Source organism: Papio anubis, chromosome 6 (assembly GCF_008728515.1).
Source record: "Papio anubis isolate 15944 chromosome 6, Panubis1.0, whole genome shotgun sequence".
Taxonomy (NCBI): domain Eukaryota; kingdom Metazoa; phylum Chordata; class Mammalia; order Primates; family Cercopithecidae; genus Papio; species Papio anubis.
Window position 1 is genome coordinate 152161863 of NC_044981.1, and position 16394 is coordinate 152178256.

At 44.6% G+C, this 16394-nt stretch overlaps 1 protein-coding gene and 1 non-coding gene across 3 annotated transcripts; both read right to left on the bottom strand.

Moving 5' to 3' along the window:
• Window positions 1–1379: 1379 nt before the first annotated feature.
• GTF3C6 (general transcription factor IIIC subunit 6) lies at window positions 1380–10480 on the bottom strand. Of its 2 annotated transcripts, XM_021937979.2 has the most exons (6): window positions 10196–10480; window positions 9766–9846; window positions 8513–8576; window positions 8380–8424; window positions 6471–6584; window positions 1380–1742 (listed from the first exon to the last, which is right to left on the bottom strand). In XM_021937979.2, the coding sequence occupies exons 1-6, from the start codon at window positions 10247–10249 to the stop codon at window positions 1462–1464; spliced, it is 639 nt and encodes a 212-aa protein (XP_021793671.1). In that variant the 5' UTR covers window positions 10250–10480; the 3' UTR covers window positions 1380–1461. The 2 variants fall into 2 exon arrangements, with proteins under 2 accessions (XP_021793671.1, XP_021793672.1); XM_021937980.2 differs by lacking the exon at window positions 8380–8424 and having other exon boundaries at window positions 10196–10358.
• LOC116275600 lies at window positions 5729–5832 on the bottom strand. The gene has a single exon (XR_004184715.1). It is a non-coding gene; the product is annotated as a small nucleolar RNA U13 (small nucleolar RNA).
• Window positions 10481–16394: the final 5914 nt, after the last annotated feature.

A 16394-nucleotide genomic window follows, 5' to 3' on the forward strand; every position in this document is an offset into this window, starting at 1 on the left:
AAACTCCTGACCTTGTGATCTGCCCGCCTCGGCCTCCCAATGTGCTGGGATTACAAGTGTGAGCCACTGCACCTGGCCAGAATTAATGTTATACACCTTCGGCAGGATGCAGTGGTTCACGCCTGTAATCCCAGCACATCGAGAGGCCAAGACAGGAGGATCACTAAAGCCCAGAAGTTCAAGACCAGCCTGAGCAACATAATGAGACTCCATCTCTTAAAAAAAAATTAAAAAGAAAAACAGCCTGGCATGGTGGTGCGTGCCTGTAGTCTCACCTACTCAGGAGGCTGAGGTGGAGGATGGCTTGAGCCTGGGAGTTCAAGGCTGCAGTAAGCTGCGGTCACGCCACTGCACTCCAGCCTGGGTGACGGAGCGAGACCCTGTCTCAAAGAAAAAAAAAAAATTATCGACCTTAAAATAGGGAGATTATCCAAGTGGGCCCAGAGTAATCAAACAGACATTTAACAGTGGAAATGGAAGACAGAAGGGTAGGTCAGAGAGAGGGATGATGGAAGAAGTAACAGGAATGATTCAAAATGGGAGAGGGACTTCACCCACTATTGCAGGCTCTGAAGAAAAGGGGATCATGAGCCAAGGAACGAAGGCAGCCTTCAGAAGCTAGAAATGACCCTGAGCTAATGGACAACAAGGAAAGGAGACTTTGATCCTTTAACTGCAAAGCACTGAACTCTGCCAACAACTAAATAAGGAAATGGATTTGCCCCCCAGCCCAAAACCTCCATAAAGGAATGCATCCTGCCAGCACCTTGAATTTAGCCCAGGTAAGACCTGTGCCACACTTCTCACCTACAAAACTGTAAGACAGTACATTTGTGTTAAGTCACTGACTTTGTAGTAATTTTTGACAGCCTCCAAGGAAAACTTTATATACTTAATAAAACCTTGAATTTAAAGGACTCAGAAGGGTCCCTAAAGTCATTTAAAAATATTTCATTTTACTTATTTTTTGAGACAGGGTGTCACTGTGTCACCCAGGCAAGAGTACAGAGGCGCAAACACAGCTCACTGCAGCCTCGACTTCCAGTCCCAGGCCATCCTCCCAGGTCAACTGCCCAGTAGCTGGTACCATAGGTGCACGACACTGTGTCCAGCTAATTCTAAAAAAATTTTTTATAGAGATGGGACCTCCCTATGTTACCCAGATTGTCTCAAACTCCTAGGCTGCTCAAGTGATGCTCCCACCTCAGCTTCCCAAAGTGCTGAGATTACAGGTATGAACCACTGCACCCAGCCTAAACTGTATTTTAAAAATCCAATTCATGTCTGGTCCCAAATGATTCTGGTAAAATAAGTTGTGTTATGACTGGATGTGTGTGTATAGCCGATAAAATACCAAAAAATGTTAAAAGACTGAAAGCTACACAGCAATTATTTTTATGTAAGAACTCTAAAAAGTTCTTGACAAGTTGTTATGAGAAAAATTTCATCTAGGAGTGATTTCTAAGGCAGCATTTGAGTTTCCATAAAAACAGAACCTTCTGTCTCAGAAGATATATCAATAAGAGGACCAGAATCTTCTATATCCAAGTGCATTGGTTTCTCCTGTTCACAACTCAGGTTTGAACTGTCGTTCATTTGAATCTCTTCCTCTTCCAATTCCAAAGATTTATCTGGGGCTGAGGCTGCCACTTCTTCGTCTTCATTTTCATGTAGAAAGCTACAAATCATGTTGGGTCGATAGGAGAAATCATTATCCTTTATTTGCAGCCATTCCACCCCACCTAATTTGGAAGGGATGAGAAATAAACCAAAAAGAAACAAAAAATGAATTTTAGTGAAGTATATTTTTATTTAATTTAAATCTCTATCATATGAATACATGTCAAACTGAAAGCCCAACATAAATCAAGGAATATGGTGTCTGTAACTACTGATAAAATATATTTTCCATCTTCTCTAGAGACCTTGGAATGCCTATTAGGTAGGTACCATCAAAATCACTACAAGTTATCAACCTCAATTACTATTCCATGCCTTTTTCCAGAGTTCAGTTCTCAGCTCATTATGAAATATAATTTGAGCACTCTCTGCCATCTTATGCCTTCAAGGAAACTTACCACTACCCTATAATTTTTTTTTTTTTAAGACAAAGTCTCGCTCTGTCACCCAGGCTGGAGTGCAGCCACGATCTTGGCTCACTGCAACCTCCGCCCCCCAGTTCAAGCAATTCTTGTGCCTCAGCTCCCCGAGTAGCTGGGATTACAAGTGTGTGCCACCATGCCCGGCTAATTTTTTATTTCAATAGAGACGGAATTTCACCATGTTGGCTAGGCTGGTCTCGAACTCCGAACCTCAAGCCATCCACCCGCCTCACCTCCCAAAGTGCTGGGATCACAGGCATGACCCACTGCACCTGGTTATTAGTCCTTTTTCTTCCAATTCAGTTTCAACTACAGATGTTCATATTTTTTTCCTGCAATAACATCATTCTCCTAGTCAGCCAGGCTCAAAATCTTGAAGCTATCCTTTATTCTGTTATTTAGCATAATACTTAAAATAGAATGAATTCGATGTTCACTCATATTCGTCCGTGTCTGTTTCAATGTAATTTACTTTAGAATGCAAGTTCCTAGAAGGTAAGGGTCACACTTCCTCTCTGTTCTGTTTTACCTCCAGCATGGAGCTGTGTTTGGTAGCCAGCCTACAAGATGGTCCCCAATGATCTTCACCTTCCTGGTATTCATGCCCCTGTGTAGTCCTGTCCCACACTGAGTAAGATATTGTGGAAATGACAAGACTGTGACTTCTTTCTTTTTTTTTTTTTTGAGACAGAGTCTCGCTTTGTCGCCCAGGCCAGAGTGCAATAGCGTGATCTCGGCTCACTGCAACCTCTGCCTACCGGGTTCAAGCAATTCTCCCACCTCAGTCTCCCGAGTAGCTGGGACTAGAGGCATGTGCCACCACACCTGGCTAATTTTTTGTATTTTTAGTAGAGATGGGGGTCTCACCATGTTGGCCAGGCTGGTCTTGAACTCCTGACCTCAAGTGATCTGCCTGCCTTGACCTCCCAAAGTGCTGGGATTACAGGCATGAGCCACCGTGCCCAGCCAAGACTGTGACTTCTAAGTCTAGTTCATAAAAGACACTGTGGCTTCTACCTTGTTTTCATGGAATACTTTATCTGAGAGAAGCCAGCTGCCATATCAGGAGGACATTCAAACAGTCCTGTGAGAACAACATGGCAGGAACTGAGGCCTCCTGCCAACAACCAAAATAAATTTTGAATTGATTTTGATGAATAAGCTATTTTACAATCAGATTTCCAGCATTAGTCAAGCCTTCAGATGACTGCAGCCCAGGTAACATTTTGACTGCAACCTTATTGGAGACCTGGAGCCAGAACCACCTACCTAAACTGCTCCCAAATTCCTGATTCACAGAAACTGTAAGATACTGGTTTTCTGTTGTTGTTTTAAGCTGTTAAGTTTAGAGGTAATTTGTTATGCAGCAGTAGATAACTAATGCAGACTCGAATTGTTGGTTGCTCATTTATTTGACTAAACAAAACACCCAAATATTCCCAAAGATCTGTCAGATTATTAAAGACTACGAAGAGGAAACTCGTAACTTCCTTTAATAAGAATATCCCAATGATAGCTAAGCTTATGATACATGTCAGCCTTTTAAGTTTATTCTAGAACCTAGTACCACTTTCTTCCTATAATTATTACAAGGTGCCTAAAAAAGGGGATAGTTCAGGGATATACATAAAAAGAACAAGGGTTTATTATATAGTTGTATATAGGTGATGTAATTAATTTTATAAGATCAATGTACCTTCAAATGTTTATTCCCTGTTAAGCTATAAATACTCATCATGAGAATCTTACTAGAGTTTCATATGTGTTATTGAGCAGTGAACTTTTAAACCATCAAATTATTGTTTTTTCAACTCCACAAACGTATGTCTACTTCAGGTGAAAGAAGCACTAGTCTAAAAGTCTCTAGTATGTGGTGACCAGCAAGTGAAGAAGAGTAAGTGGATGCAAATTAAGAACTCATGCCTGTAATCCTAACACTTTGGGAGGCTGAGGCAGGAGGATCACTTGAGTCCAGGAGGTTGAGACCAGCTGGGTAACATAGTAAGACCCTGTCTCTATTTAAAAAAAAAAAAAAAAAAAGGTTGGGCGCAGTGGCTCACACCTGTAATCCCAGCACTTTGGGAAGCTGAGGTGGGCAGATCACATGAGATCGGGAGTTCGAGACCAGCCTGACCAATATGGAGACACTCCATCTCTCTACTAAAAATACAAAATTAGCTGGGCGTGGTGGTGCATGCCTGTAATCCCAGCTACTCAGGAGGCTGAGGCAGGAGAATCACTTGAACCTAGGAGGCAGAGGTTGCAGTGAGCTAAGATCGCACCACCCCACTCCAGCCTGGGCAACAAGAGCGAAACTCGTCTCCAAAAAATAAAATAAGATAAAGAAACCCTGTCTCTACTAAAAATTAGCCAGGCGTGGTGGTGGGTACCTGTAATCCCAGCTACTCAGGAGGCCGAGGCAGGAGAATCACTTGAACCCGGGAGGCAGAGGTTGCAGTGAGCTGAGATCACGCCACTGCACTCCAGCCTGGGAGATAGAGTAAGACTCTGTCTCCAGAAAAGAAAAAAAGAAAAATGTCAGAAGAAAAAGAAAGCCTGGGCACAGTGGTCTCTTCAGGAGTTCGAGACCAGCCTGGGCAACATGGCGAGACTCCATCTCTACTAAAAATACAAAGAAGGACGGGTGCGGTAGCTCACGCCTATAATCCCAGCACTTTGGGAGGCTAAGGCAGGCAGATCACAAAGTCAGTTCCAGACCAGCCTGACCAACATGGTGAAACCCTGTTTCTACTAAAAACACAAAAATTAGCTGGGCATGGTGGCATGTGCCTGTAGTCTCAGCTACTCACAAGGCTGAGGCAGGAGAATTGCTTGAACCTGGGAGGTGGAGGCTGCAGTGAGCAGAGATCACGCCACTGTACTCCAGCCTGGGCGATGGAGTGAAACTCCATCTCAAAAAAAAGAAAAAACAAAAACAAAAACAAAACAGCCAGGCATGGTGGAACATGCCTGTGGTCCCAACTACTGGGGAGGCTGAGGTAGGGGGATGGGGGGCAGAGGTCACAGTGAGCCGACATTGCACCACTGCACTCCAGCCTGGGTGACAGAGTGAGACCCTGTCTCAAATAAAATAAAATAATTAAATAATAATAATAATAAAAACTAGACTGATGACTAACAATTGTGGTCCTAGAGTCTCCCCCACATTTAAAGCTAGCTTTTGGCCAGGGGCGGTGGCTCATGCCTGTAATCCCAGCACTTTGGGAGGCTGAGGCAGGTTGATCATCTGAAGTCAGGAGTTCAAGACCAGCCTGGCCAACATGGCGAAACCCTGTCTCTAATAAAAATACAAAAATCATTCAGGTGTAATGGTGCATGCCTGTAATCCCAGCTACCTGTAATCCCAGCTACTCGGGAGGCTGAGGCAGGAGAATCACTTGCACCCAGGAGGCGGAGGTTGCAGTGAGCCAAGATGGCTCCACTATACTCTAGCCTGAGTGACAGAAAGAGACTGTCTTTAAAAAAAAAAAAGCCAGCTTTTTCCAGCTGTGAGCCTGTTGAAAGCTGCTGCAACTGCCAAAAGTTTCCAAGGAATTTCAGCTTGGGAATTGAGAACTATTGTGATCATATCCACTTTGCTTACAAGGAAGTTTTTTCCCCCCACACATCAGACAGGTAATATGCTGACATCATAACAAGGTTTGAGGGAGGCACATCTTATACATGAATGTAAAAACATAATCATCATGCTTATGAACTACAAAAAGGTACAAGGAAGTTTTTAATTAAAGAGGGGAGGGGGGAAGGAGAAGAGAGAGAGAAGCACTACTGAATTCCCTAGGGCTTAGATACCAAGTTTCTTCAAAAAGTCCTCAGTCATTTCCAATGCCAAGCAGATAAAAGATTTCTACGTCCCCAGTGCCCTCAGCTATATGAGCGTTCAACTGAATTTTAACTCTATGCTTGGTACTTTACATGGAGCACCCTCCATTTTAATATATTAAACATATTATGAGGCCAGGCACAGTGGCTCACACCTGTAATTGCAGCACTTTGTAGGCTGGATCACTTGAGGTCAGGAGTTTGAGACCAGCCTGGCCAACATGGTAAAATCCGGTCTCTACTAAAAAAATTAGCTGGGCGTGGTGATGGGTGCCTGTCATCCCTGTTGCTCAGGAGGCTGGGGCAAGAGAATTGCTTGAGCCCAGGAGGCGGAGGTTGCAGTGAGCCGAGATTGTGCCAGTGCACGCCAGCTCGGGTGACAGAGCAAGACTCTGTCTGAAAAAAACAAACAAACAAAAATCATGTATAGTTATTACTAAAAAGTACAAGGAGTGTCCTGGCATCAATGTACCACTGTCAAAGCCAGTACTGGATCACCTATTTTCAGAGAATAAGGGAACTAACCTATGTTTTCTTCTCCTTCCTTCTTCTCTGTCAGAAGAGTTCTTGTCATGCTGAGCTTCTTCATTGTATGACATTTATATTTTAGCACTGTTTTATTATTGCCTTCTGTATCAGCTAGAACAGAAATGAACTCCATTATTATACTGCTTGTGCTATCAAATAAAACAAAGATGAAGCCTTAATAATTCCAGTGTAGGGAGTCAGATTAAACTACTTCCTGTCAAGACAGTGTAGTAAATTCAAGGTATAACTCATCCCTCCTGCTCCAAGCATAGAAAAATAACAGATAAAATACATTAACAGGCCAGGCACAGTGGCTCATGCCTGTAATCCCTGCACTTTGGGAAGCCGAGGCAGGTGGTTCACCTGAGGTCAGGAGTTCGAGACCAGCCTGGCCAACATGATGAAACCCCCGTCTCTACTAAAAGTACAAAAAATTAGCTGGGCATGGTGGCACATGCCTGTAATCCCAGCTATTTGGGCGGCTGAGACAGGAGAATTGCTTGAACCCAGGAGGCGGAGGTTGCAGTGAGCAGAGATTGTGCCACTGCACTCCAGCCTGGGCAACAAGAGCAAAACTCTGTCTCAAAAAAAAAAAAAAAAAATACATTAACAATTGAAAGTACAACTGGATTCAAAAGTAACAAACATCTTCAGAGGTCAGAAACACAAAGTTATGAGTGCGATTAAACCCACAGGTCTAACAGGCTTCATCCTTGAAGTAGAAATTGGGGCCAGGAATTTTACCCTATAGCGTATTGGGATCTAAAATTCTACCACTCAAATGAAGGACCAAAGTCAGACTTACTACCTGAAGCCAAAGTGTGGAGTAGGGACATTCTCAATCACGACAGGCTGAGAAAAAAAATTGCTGCCAACCTGCTGCCTGGAGTTGAAACTTTCAGAAAACTCTATGCCTAGGCAGGAGGGAAGATGAGGCCCTTGAACCAAGGATACGAAGCACAGACACTTCCATACATTGCTACTGTGAGTGTAAATTGATATCATACTTTAGAAAGTAGGCTGCTCTGCCTGTGAAGTAGCCCTTCTTTTATTCCTTGGCCAGGAGTGGTGGCTCACACCTGTAATCTTTTTGAGAGGATCCCTTTGAGAGGCCGAGGCAGGCAGGTCACTTGAGGTCAGGAGTTTGAGACCAGCCTGGCCAACATGGTGAAACCCCGTCTCTACCAAAAATACAAAAATTACCTGGGCGTGGTGACAGGCGCCTGTAATCCCAGCTACTCAGGAGGCTGAGGCAGGAGAATTGCTTGAACCTAGGAGGTGGAGGCTGCAGTGAGCCGAGATCATGCCACTGCACTCTAGCCTGGGTGACAGAGTGAGACTCTGTCTCCAAAAAAAAAAAAAAAAAGAATTCAGGAGAGTGATGATCTCTGAAGAAAGAGGGAGAGAAATAAGTTTGGAAATGGAGATAGAAGGACTTCAAATGTATCTGGAATGGGTTTGTTTGTTTTTGACACATAGTCTAGCTCTGTTGCCCAGGCTGGAGTGCAGTAGTACGATACCGGTTCACTGCAACCTCCACCTCCCCGGTTCAAGCAATTCTCATGCCTCAGTCTCCCAAGTAGCTGGGAGGCACATGCCACCATACACAGCTAATTTTTGTATTTTTAGTAGAAATGGGGTTTTGCCATGTTGGCCAGGCTGGTCTCGAACTCCTGGCCTCAAGTGATCTGCCTGCCTTGGCCTCCCAAAGTGCTGGGATTACAGGATTAAGCCACCTGGCCCAGCCTGGCATGTTTTTTTTTAAACTATAATCTGCGTCACATTTGGGAAAATGGTAGGATATGATACAGCTAGACAATGGATACATGAGATATTTAATGTTTATTATGCTTAAGTATGATTGAAATAGTTCATATTAAAAAGGGCTGGGCTAGTAATCACTTACCATGTTCAACATTTTCTTCAAATATAACACAGGTCCCAAGAGTGTCTACAGAAAAATACAAATTGTTGAGAAGAGCTACCATCTCTGAAAGGCCCATATCAGAAAGAGTTCCATCTATCTGACATCCTCCTACCTTCATACTCCCCAGCAAAGACACAGCTGTCCACTTGCAGAATGGGCCTCTCAGTGTCAATGCCCTACAACAGAATAAAGGATCATAAAAAAAAACATGATTAGAAAAAGGCTTCAACATTATAACCTTGCTACCAAGGAAACTAATCTCCAAAACTGGGGAAACTCTAGAGCATCTTGTCCTACCAAGTACAGGATAAACTACAATTGCTCTGATCACAGCAGCTACAACTTGAAGACTACTTAATTCATACTCAAGTAACAAGGTCTATTTCAATCAGCATCTTCTTCAAGAGTAAGCTAAGAACAGAGGAAGTTTTGTCAACAGTAGTGCAAAGAGGCTATCTATCTGTCATCTATCTATTTTTTGAGACAGTGTCTAGCTCTGTCACCCAGGCTGGAATGCAGTGGCGTGATCATGGCTCACTGCAGCCTTGACCACGAGGGTTCAGGCAATCCTCCCACCCCAGCCTCCTGAGCAGCAGGACCACAGGAGCATGCCACCATGCCCAGCTAATTTATTATTATTTTTTATTTTTATTTTTTGAGATGGAGTTTTGCCCTTTGTTGCCCAGGCTGGAGTGCAGTGGCGCGATTTCGGTCACTGCAACCTCCGCCTCCAGGGATCACGCGGTTCTCCTCTCTCAGCCTCCCGAGTAGCTGGGATTACAGGCGTCCACCACCATCCCCGGCTAATTTTTGTATTTTAGTAGAGATGGGATTTCACCATGTTGGCCAGGCTGGTCTCCAACTCCTGACCTCGTGATCCATCCACCTCGGCCTCCCAAACTGTTGGGATTACAGGCGTGAGCCACCGCGCCCAGCCATTTATTGTTATTATTATTGTAGAGACGGGGTCTCGCTATGTTGCCCAGGATGGTCTCCAATTCCTAGGCTCAAGTGATCCTCCCACCTCTGCTGAGATTATAGGAGTGCTGAGATTATAGGAATATATGTACTGTTCCATATCACAATGTTAACTTCCTCCAAATCTGTAACTTTCTCTTCAGCCACACATTCAAACAAGCAAGCAAAGTTAGCCATTTTCTCCTATCTGCTCCCATAGTACCCCTGTACTTTTACATTACACTTAATTATATATTAATTAATTATACTTAGTGTACTTCTTATCCTTAGAGTTCACTGCTTTGTAAGGTGAAATAAATATATCAATACTTGTGAACAGGTATTTCACCATTCTTGTTTTACATTTAAGAAACTCTAGAACAATCCCCCCAAGTCTAGAAAACTCACCAAAACCTTGCATTTATTTTCACATTTTGAGAGAAAGTCTGAATCAATAATTCCTGATAATTCCACCAAAACCAACTGCTCCTGGTGAAAGAAAGAGGGGTTAATTAACATGCTAGCACGCGAGCGGGCAAGAGGGAGCAATTAGCAAAAGAAGCCAAAAATCCCACCTTTGTGAAAACAGGACTCTGTTTTCAGCAAGAGGAAACGACGCTACCTAAGGTAACTTCCCGGTACTTCCCATCCTAAGTACGGGGTGACGATTAGGGCTCAGGTCCCAAGCTGCCCGGCTCCGCGTGCCCAGGAGCAAGAAGCCGGTGAGGAGCGTCGGGGCCTCCCTCCCGCCCGCAGCTCCCCGACTCCCTTCCCCACACACGGCCAGCACAGGTATCACCGCCACTGCGGTGCAGGCTTTCGGCGTAGCGCTTACTACCTCCTCTTCCTCCTCTTCTCCGTCTTCCAGACCCCGCTCGTCGGCCGCCGCCATGGTCCCTTGGCGCTTCGCCTCCTAGTCACTGGCCACGCCCGCCCGGAGCCGCCATCTTGAGTGCGGGCAGCAGCTCCTACGCGGAGCAGCTCACTGGGTTCCTGCCACTCCGCTCCTCGCCGCGCAAACCGCTCCTGCCAGAACTCAAGATGTCGGCTTCCGGTGGGCGGGTGGCTACGGGCGCCGAGAGCGCTGGTGCTCGCGTGGAGACTCGCCACGGCCCACTCCTTGCTTAGTGACTGAAAGCGGGGGCGGGGGCTAGGCTGCTGTAGGCAGCGGAGCGCTGTCGGTCACGCAAGACAGGCCCTGCGATCTAGGGAGTCGCCGGGCTCCCGGTCCCGCTGGCGGGGAGGACTGGCAAGGCACAGGGGATAAAGGTGAAAGCAAGGAAACCATGATTTCAGGTGGATCATGGACAGAAAGGCCTTGTGTTGACCCGAGCACATTTCTTGGAAAGAAATTATTAATATTGTGTCAGTGCTCATCCTCAATTCAGCGTCCCCCAGGCCAAGTTAAAGGCACATTCAGTTTAACACTAATGAGCGCCTACACGGTAAAAAGCACTGCCACAGGAGCTATGAAAAATAGAAAGTGGGCTTAAGTTTTAGGCCTGCAGGAGCATAGGATCTGTGAGAGGTATATAAATGGACCCAAGCAAGTGCTGTAGAGATACACATTGTTATAGCAATACAGAGACCTGGGCAAGAGAAGTTTGAACAGAATTTTCTTAAAGTATCCCATAGATGTTTCTGATATGAAAGAAATGGTCTTCGAAAGAAATGGTCTTCCTACCTGAGACAGCATGATCTAGTGGTTAAGATCATGAGCTTTGGATATTTATTTATTTATTTAGAGATGGAGTTTTGCTCTTGTTGCCCAGGCTGGAGTGCAATAGTGTCATCTGGACTCACTGCAACCTCCACTTCCCAGGTTCAAGCGATTCTCCTGCCTCAGCCTCCCGAGTAGCTGCGATTATAGGCATGCGCCACCACGCCCGGCTAACTCTGTTATTTTTTATTAGAGACGGGGTTTCTCGATGTTGGTCAGGCTGGTCTCGAACTCCCGACCTCCCAAAATGCTGGGATTGCAGGCATGAGCCACCGCGCCCAACCTGAGCTTTGGATTTTAATACCTGTCAAGTTCTACTGCATTAACAGCAAGGCTTTGAGCAGATTGGTTATTGTGAGGATTAAATGAGACAATACATATAAAATAAATTTAGCCCAGTATTCAGCACATAGTAAGCATTTAAAGTGCATTTAATCTATTATTAGTAGTAATATATAATTTTTTTAGTATGCTGCTCTCTTTCTTTTATTCTTTGTTTCTTTCTCTTTCTCTCTTTCTTTCCTTTCTTTTTTGTGACAGGGTCTGGCTCTGTGGCCCAGCCTGGAATGCAGTGGCGCCATCGTAGCTCCGTGTACCCTCAAACTCCTGGGCTCAAAGGGAGCCTCCTATCTCTGCTTCCTGAGTAACTGGGACTACAGGTGCACGCCACAGTGCCTGTCTTTACATAATGGTTGTATGAGTGTGCCATAACTTGATCCTCTATTTTTTAACACATAGGTTATTTACAATTTGTGGATATTGTAAATAACATTGTAGTAAACACTCTTCTGTGTATATTTTTGTCCAGTTGCCTAATTAAATGTATTTCATAGTTTAAAAAAGTAGAAGGAACACTGGACCTGTTAGAAGTACATTTGAATTCTAGCTCTGAAGCTTAATAATTGTGAACTTTTCCAACCTCAGTTTTCTTTCTTCTTTCTTTTTTTGAGATGGAGTCTTGCTCAGTCGCCCAGACTGGAGTGTGGTGGCGCGATCTCGGCTCACTGCAAACTCCGCCTCCCGGGTTCACGCCATTCTCCTGCCTCAGCCTCCCGCGTAGCTGGGACTAGAGGTACCCGCCACCACGCCTGGCTAATTCGTTTGTATTTTTAGTAGAGACAGGGTTTCACCGTGTTAGCCAGCATGGTCTCGATCTCTTGACCTTGTGATCCGCCGTCTCGGCCTCCCAAAGTGCTGGGATTGCAGGAGTGAGCCACCGCGCCCGGCCATCAGTTTTCTTATTTATTATATGAGAATGAAAATAATTATGCTTACACTAGGCGCGGTGTGCCTGAGCCATCCTAGTAGCTGGGATTACAGGTGTGCGATACCACACCTGGCTAATTTTTGTATTTTTAGTAGAGACGGGGTTTTGCGATGTTGGCCAGGCTGGCCTCGAACTCCTGACCTCAAGTGATCCACCTGCCTCGGCCTCCCAAAGTGCTGGGATTACAGGCATGAGACGCCTCACCCGGCCAGAAAGTGAGCCTTCTACCCCTGTCCCCCAACCATTTGTACTAGTTTCTTTTATATCCTTTCAAAGATACTCTGTGTGTTTACAAAAACACGTGTATATAAAATCTGTGAAATAATTTTTATTTATTTTTATTTTTATTTTTTTGACAGAATGAGACCGTCTCAGTCTGTCACCCAGGCTGGAGTGCAGTGGCACCATCTCGGCTCCCTGCAACCTCTGCCTCCTGGGTTCAAGCAATTCTCTTGCCTCAGTCTCCCAAGTAGCTGGGACTACAGGCACCTGCCACTATGCCCAGCTAATGTTTGTGTTTTGATTAGAGACAGGGTTTCACCATATTGGCCAGGCTGGTCTTGAACTCCTGACCTCAGGTAATCCACCTTCCTCAGCCTCCCAAAGTGCTGGGATTACAGGTGTGAGCCCCCGCAGCCAACCAATAATTTTAATATTAGAATGTGGCATGCATACTGGAAAACCATTCCCTTGGAAGGAAGACATGATCTAGAGCTTGTACCCTGTGAAAATAAGCTTAAAGTTTGAAACATCTTTCAGACTCAAAACAGAAGCTTATTAGGCACAGTAAGCATCCATAGGCACCCATCAGCATCAGCTTTGAAAGAGGGATACAAGCCTTTTGGTGATTGGGAGGAATTTCCACAATCTTAAAGTGGGACTCCATTCTTAATACAGTCTACTCTCAATGACTTACAATTCTTAAAAAGATTAAAAGGAGCCGGGTGCAGTGGCTCAGGCCTATAATCCCAGAACTTTGGGAGGCTGAGGTGGGAGGACTGCTTGAGCCCAGGAGTTTGAGACCAGCCTGGGCCATATAGTGAGACCTCGTCTCTACAAGAAATTTAAAAAATTACCCAGGCATGGTGGCACATGTGTGTAGTTTCAGGTTCTTGGGGGGCTGAGGTGGGAGACTCACTTGAGCCCAGGACCTCAAAGCTGCAATGAGTTGCAATCATGCCACTTACTGCACTCCAGCCTGGATGACAGAGTAAGACCCTGTCTCAAAAAAGAGAAAACATTGTGCCAAGTGAAAGAAGTCAGACACAGAGTACCACATACTGAATGGTTCCATTTATATGAAATGTCCAGAATAGGCAAGCCTATAAAGAGAGATAGTAGGTTGGGCGTGGTGGCTCACTCCTATAATCCCAGCTCTTTGGGAGTCCAAGGTAGGAGTATCCCTTGAGGCCAGGAGTTTGAGACCAGCCTGGGCAACATAGGGAGATCCCATCTCTATCTCTGAAGAGAGAGAGAGATTTTTGGTTGCCAGGGCTTGGGAGGATGGCGGAGTGAGGAGTGACTGCTACTGGATAAGGAGTTCTTTTTTTTTTATTTTTTTAATGTAAAAGCAAGCTTATTAAGAAAGTAAAGGAGCCAGGCATCGTGGCTGACGCCTGTAATCCCAGTACTTTGGGAGGCCGAGGTGGGTGGATCACCTGAGGTTAGGAGTTTGAGACCAGCTGGCCAACATGGCAAAACCCCGTCTCTACTAAAAATACAAAAATTAGCTGGGGGTGGTGGCGGGTGCCTGTAATCCCAGCTACTTGGGAGACTGAGGCGGGAGAATCACTTGAACACAAGAGGCAGAGGTTGCAGTGAGCCAAGATCGCGCCACTGCACTCCAGCCCTGGCGACAAGCGAAACACCGTCTCAAAAAAAAAGAAAGTAAAGGAATAAAGAATGACTACTCCATAGGCAGAGCGGCAGCTTGGGCTGCTCTACTGATAATACTTAAGTTCCTTTTTGACTATATGCTAAACAAGGGGTGGGTTATTTATGAGTTTTCCAGGAAAGGGGTGGGCAATCCCCAGAACTGAGGGTTCCTCTCCCATTTAGACCACATAGGGTAATTTCTGGACGTTGCCATGGGATCTGTAAACTGTCATGGCACTGGTGGGGCTGTCTTTTAGCATGCTAATGCGCTGTAATTAGCATATAATGAGCAAGGAGGATGACCAGAGGTCACGCTCATCACCATCTTGGTTTTGGTGGGTTTTGGCCAGCTTCTTTACTTCGTCCTGTTTTATCCACAAGGTCTTTATGACCTGTATCTCGTGCTGACCTCCTGTCTCATCCTGTGACTTGGAATGTCTAACCTCATGGGAATGTAGCCCAGTAGGTCTCAGTCTTATTTTACTCAGCCCCTGTTCAAAATGGAGTTGCTCTAGTTCAAATGCCTCTGACATATTCCCCCACCTTTTACAAGGGAACCCTTAATCCTAAGGGTTGTAGAGGGATGAAGATCCATTTTCTGCCACTTTTTCAGGATGAACAGGGCAATTATATTATATATAACTATGAGGGTCTCTTGTATTCAGGGTAGAGAGGAGCTCAGTCAGAAAGTGTCAGTATGGCGAGGGCCACTCATAACTCTTGAGTTCTGACAAAAGGTGATATCGTTTCTAAATTCTGGAGAAAACAGGTACAGAGAAACTAATATGCTCCAAAGTTTGTTCACAGGAGTATACTTTACTCAACTTTTAAAAGCTGTAAATAGCTCAAAGGAAAAGTTTTCTTGATTCCAAAGTCAGCCAATTGTGGTGCTTCAGACTATATCCTTTGGGTTGGGGGTCTCCTCAGTTTAGTCCCTTCGTGGTTCACCAGGAAGATGTTACTGGAAAGGGGTCCTGATCCAGACCCCAAGAGAGGGTTCCTGGACCTCACACAAGAAAGAAGTTGGGGAGAGTCCATAGAGAAAAGTGAAAGCAAGTTTATTAAGAAAGTAAAGGAATAAAGAAGGGCTACTCCATAGGCAGAGCAGCCAGGAGTTTCTTTTTGGGTGATGAAAATGTTCTGAAATTAATGGCAGTGGTTGCACAGCTCTGTTAATGTACCAAAAAAACAAAACAAAAACTACCAAATATATATTTTTAAAGGGTGATTTTTATGATATATGAATTATATCTTGATAAAGCTGTTTTTTTTTTCTTTTGTTTTTTGTTTAAAAGAAAAGAATAGAAACACTTAAACTGAACAGAGAAGAGGAAATTTGCTTGGGGTGATCAAGGAAAAATCTTTGAAAGGTAGATAACCATCGTGGCTGCATAGAAATGTAATTTGGCTCTGGATCCAAAAAAGATGGCTTAAGGACCCATGGCTGAGAGGAAGAAAAGTTGGAAAGGGTCAAGTGTTATTAGTTTGCTTTAACTGAACCCACTTTAAGCCTTGTCTACTGAAACTAAGGCTGCTGAGGCAGAAATAATTGGAAAAACATTTATTGGAAGCCAAATGTGAGGATTGAGCTGGGAAGACACACCAATAGAGTTAGGAGTGTTCTGAAGTCTGTTACAAGTTACTGGAACAGGCTTTTAAAAGGACAGCCTTTTTTAGGAGAAGGGAGAAGGAGAGGGAGGGAAGGAGAAGGGAGAAGTACTCCTTATACCAAAGTTATTGGAGAGTACATACAGTACAGAATTTACAGTCATTGGCTACAGATTGCAACATGCAGGATAAAATGTCTGTGTCCAAGACAATCAGTAAAACTTTATGATCAGAAGTCAGTGTCCTTTTCAGTGTCAGTAGGTTATGCATTAATCAGTATGTCAACAATTTGAAGAACTCACAGATTCTTTACTCAGGGATAGGATGTTGCCATGAGTCACAAGACCTCCCCAAGGCAAGTTAATTTGGAAGCCAGTTTACTTTAAAAGTAAACTACCAAGTGTGACATCTAGGTTATCAGCCTCAAGACAGTCTCAAAAGGTAACTATTATCAAGAATGACATTTAACGAATTATCGAGATTATTTAACAATTAACTAGCAGGGCACAACCCTCAGCCATGTTGGGGTAGGGTCCTGGGAAAGTTGGATCATGGGGAGGCCTGGAG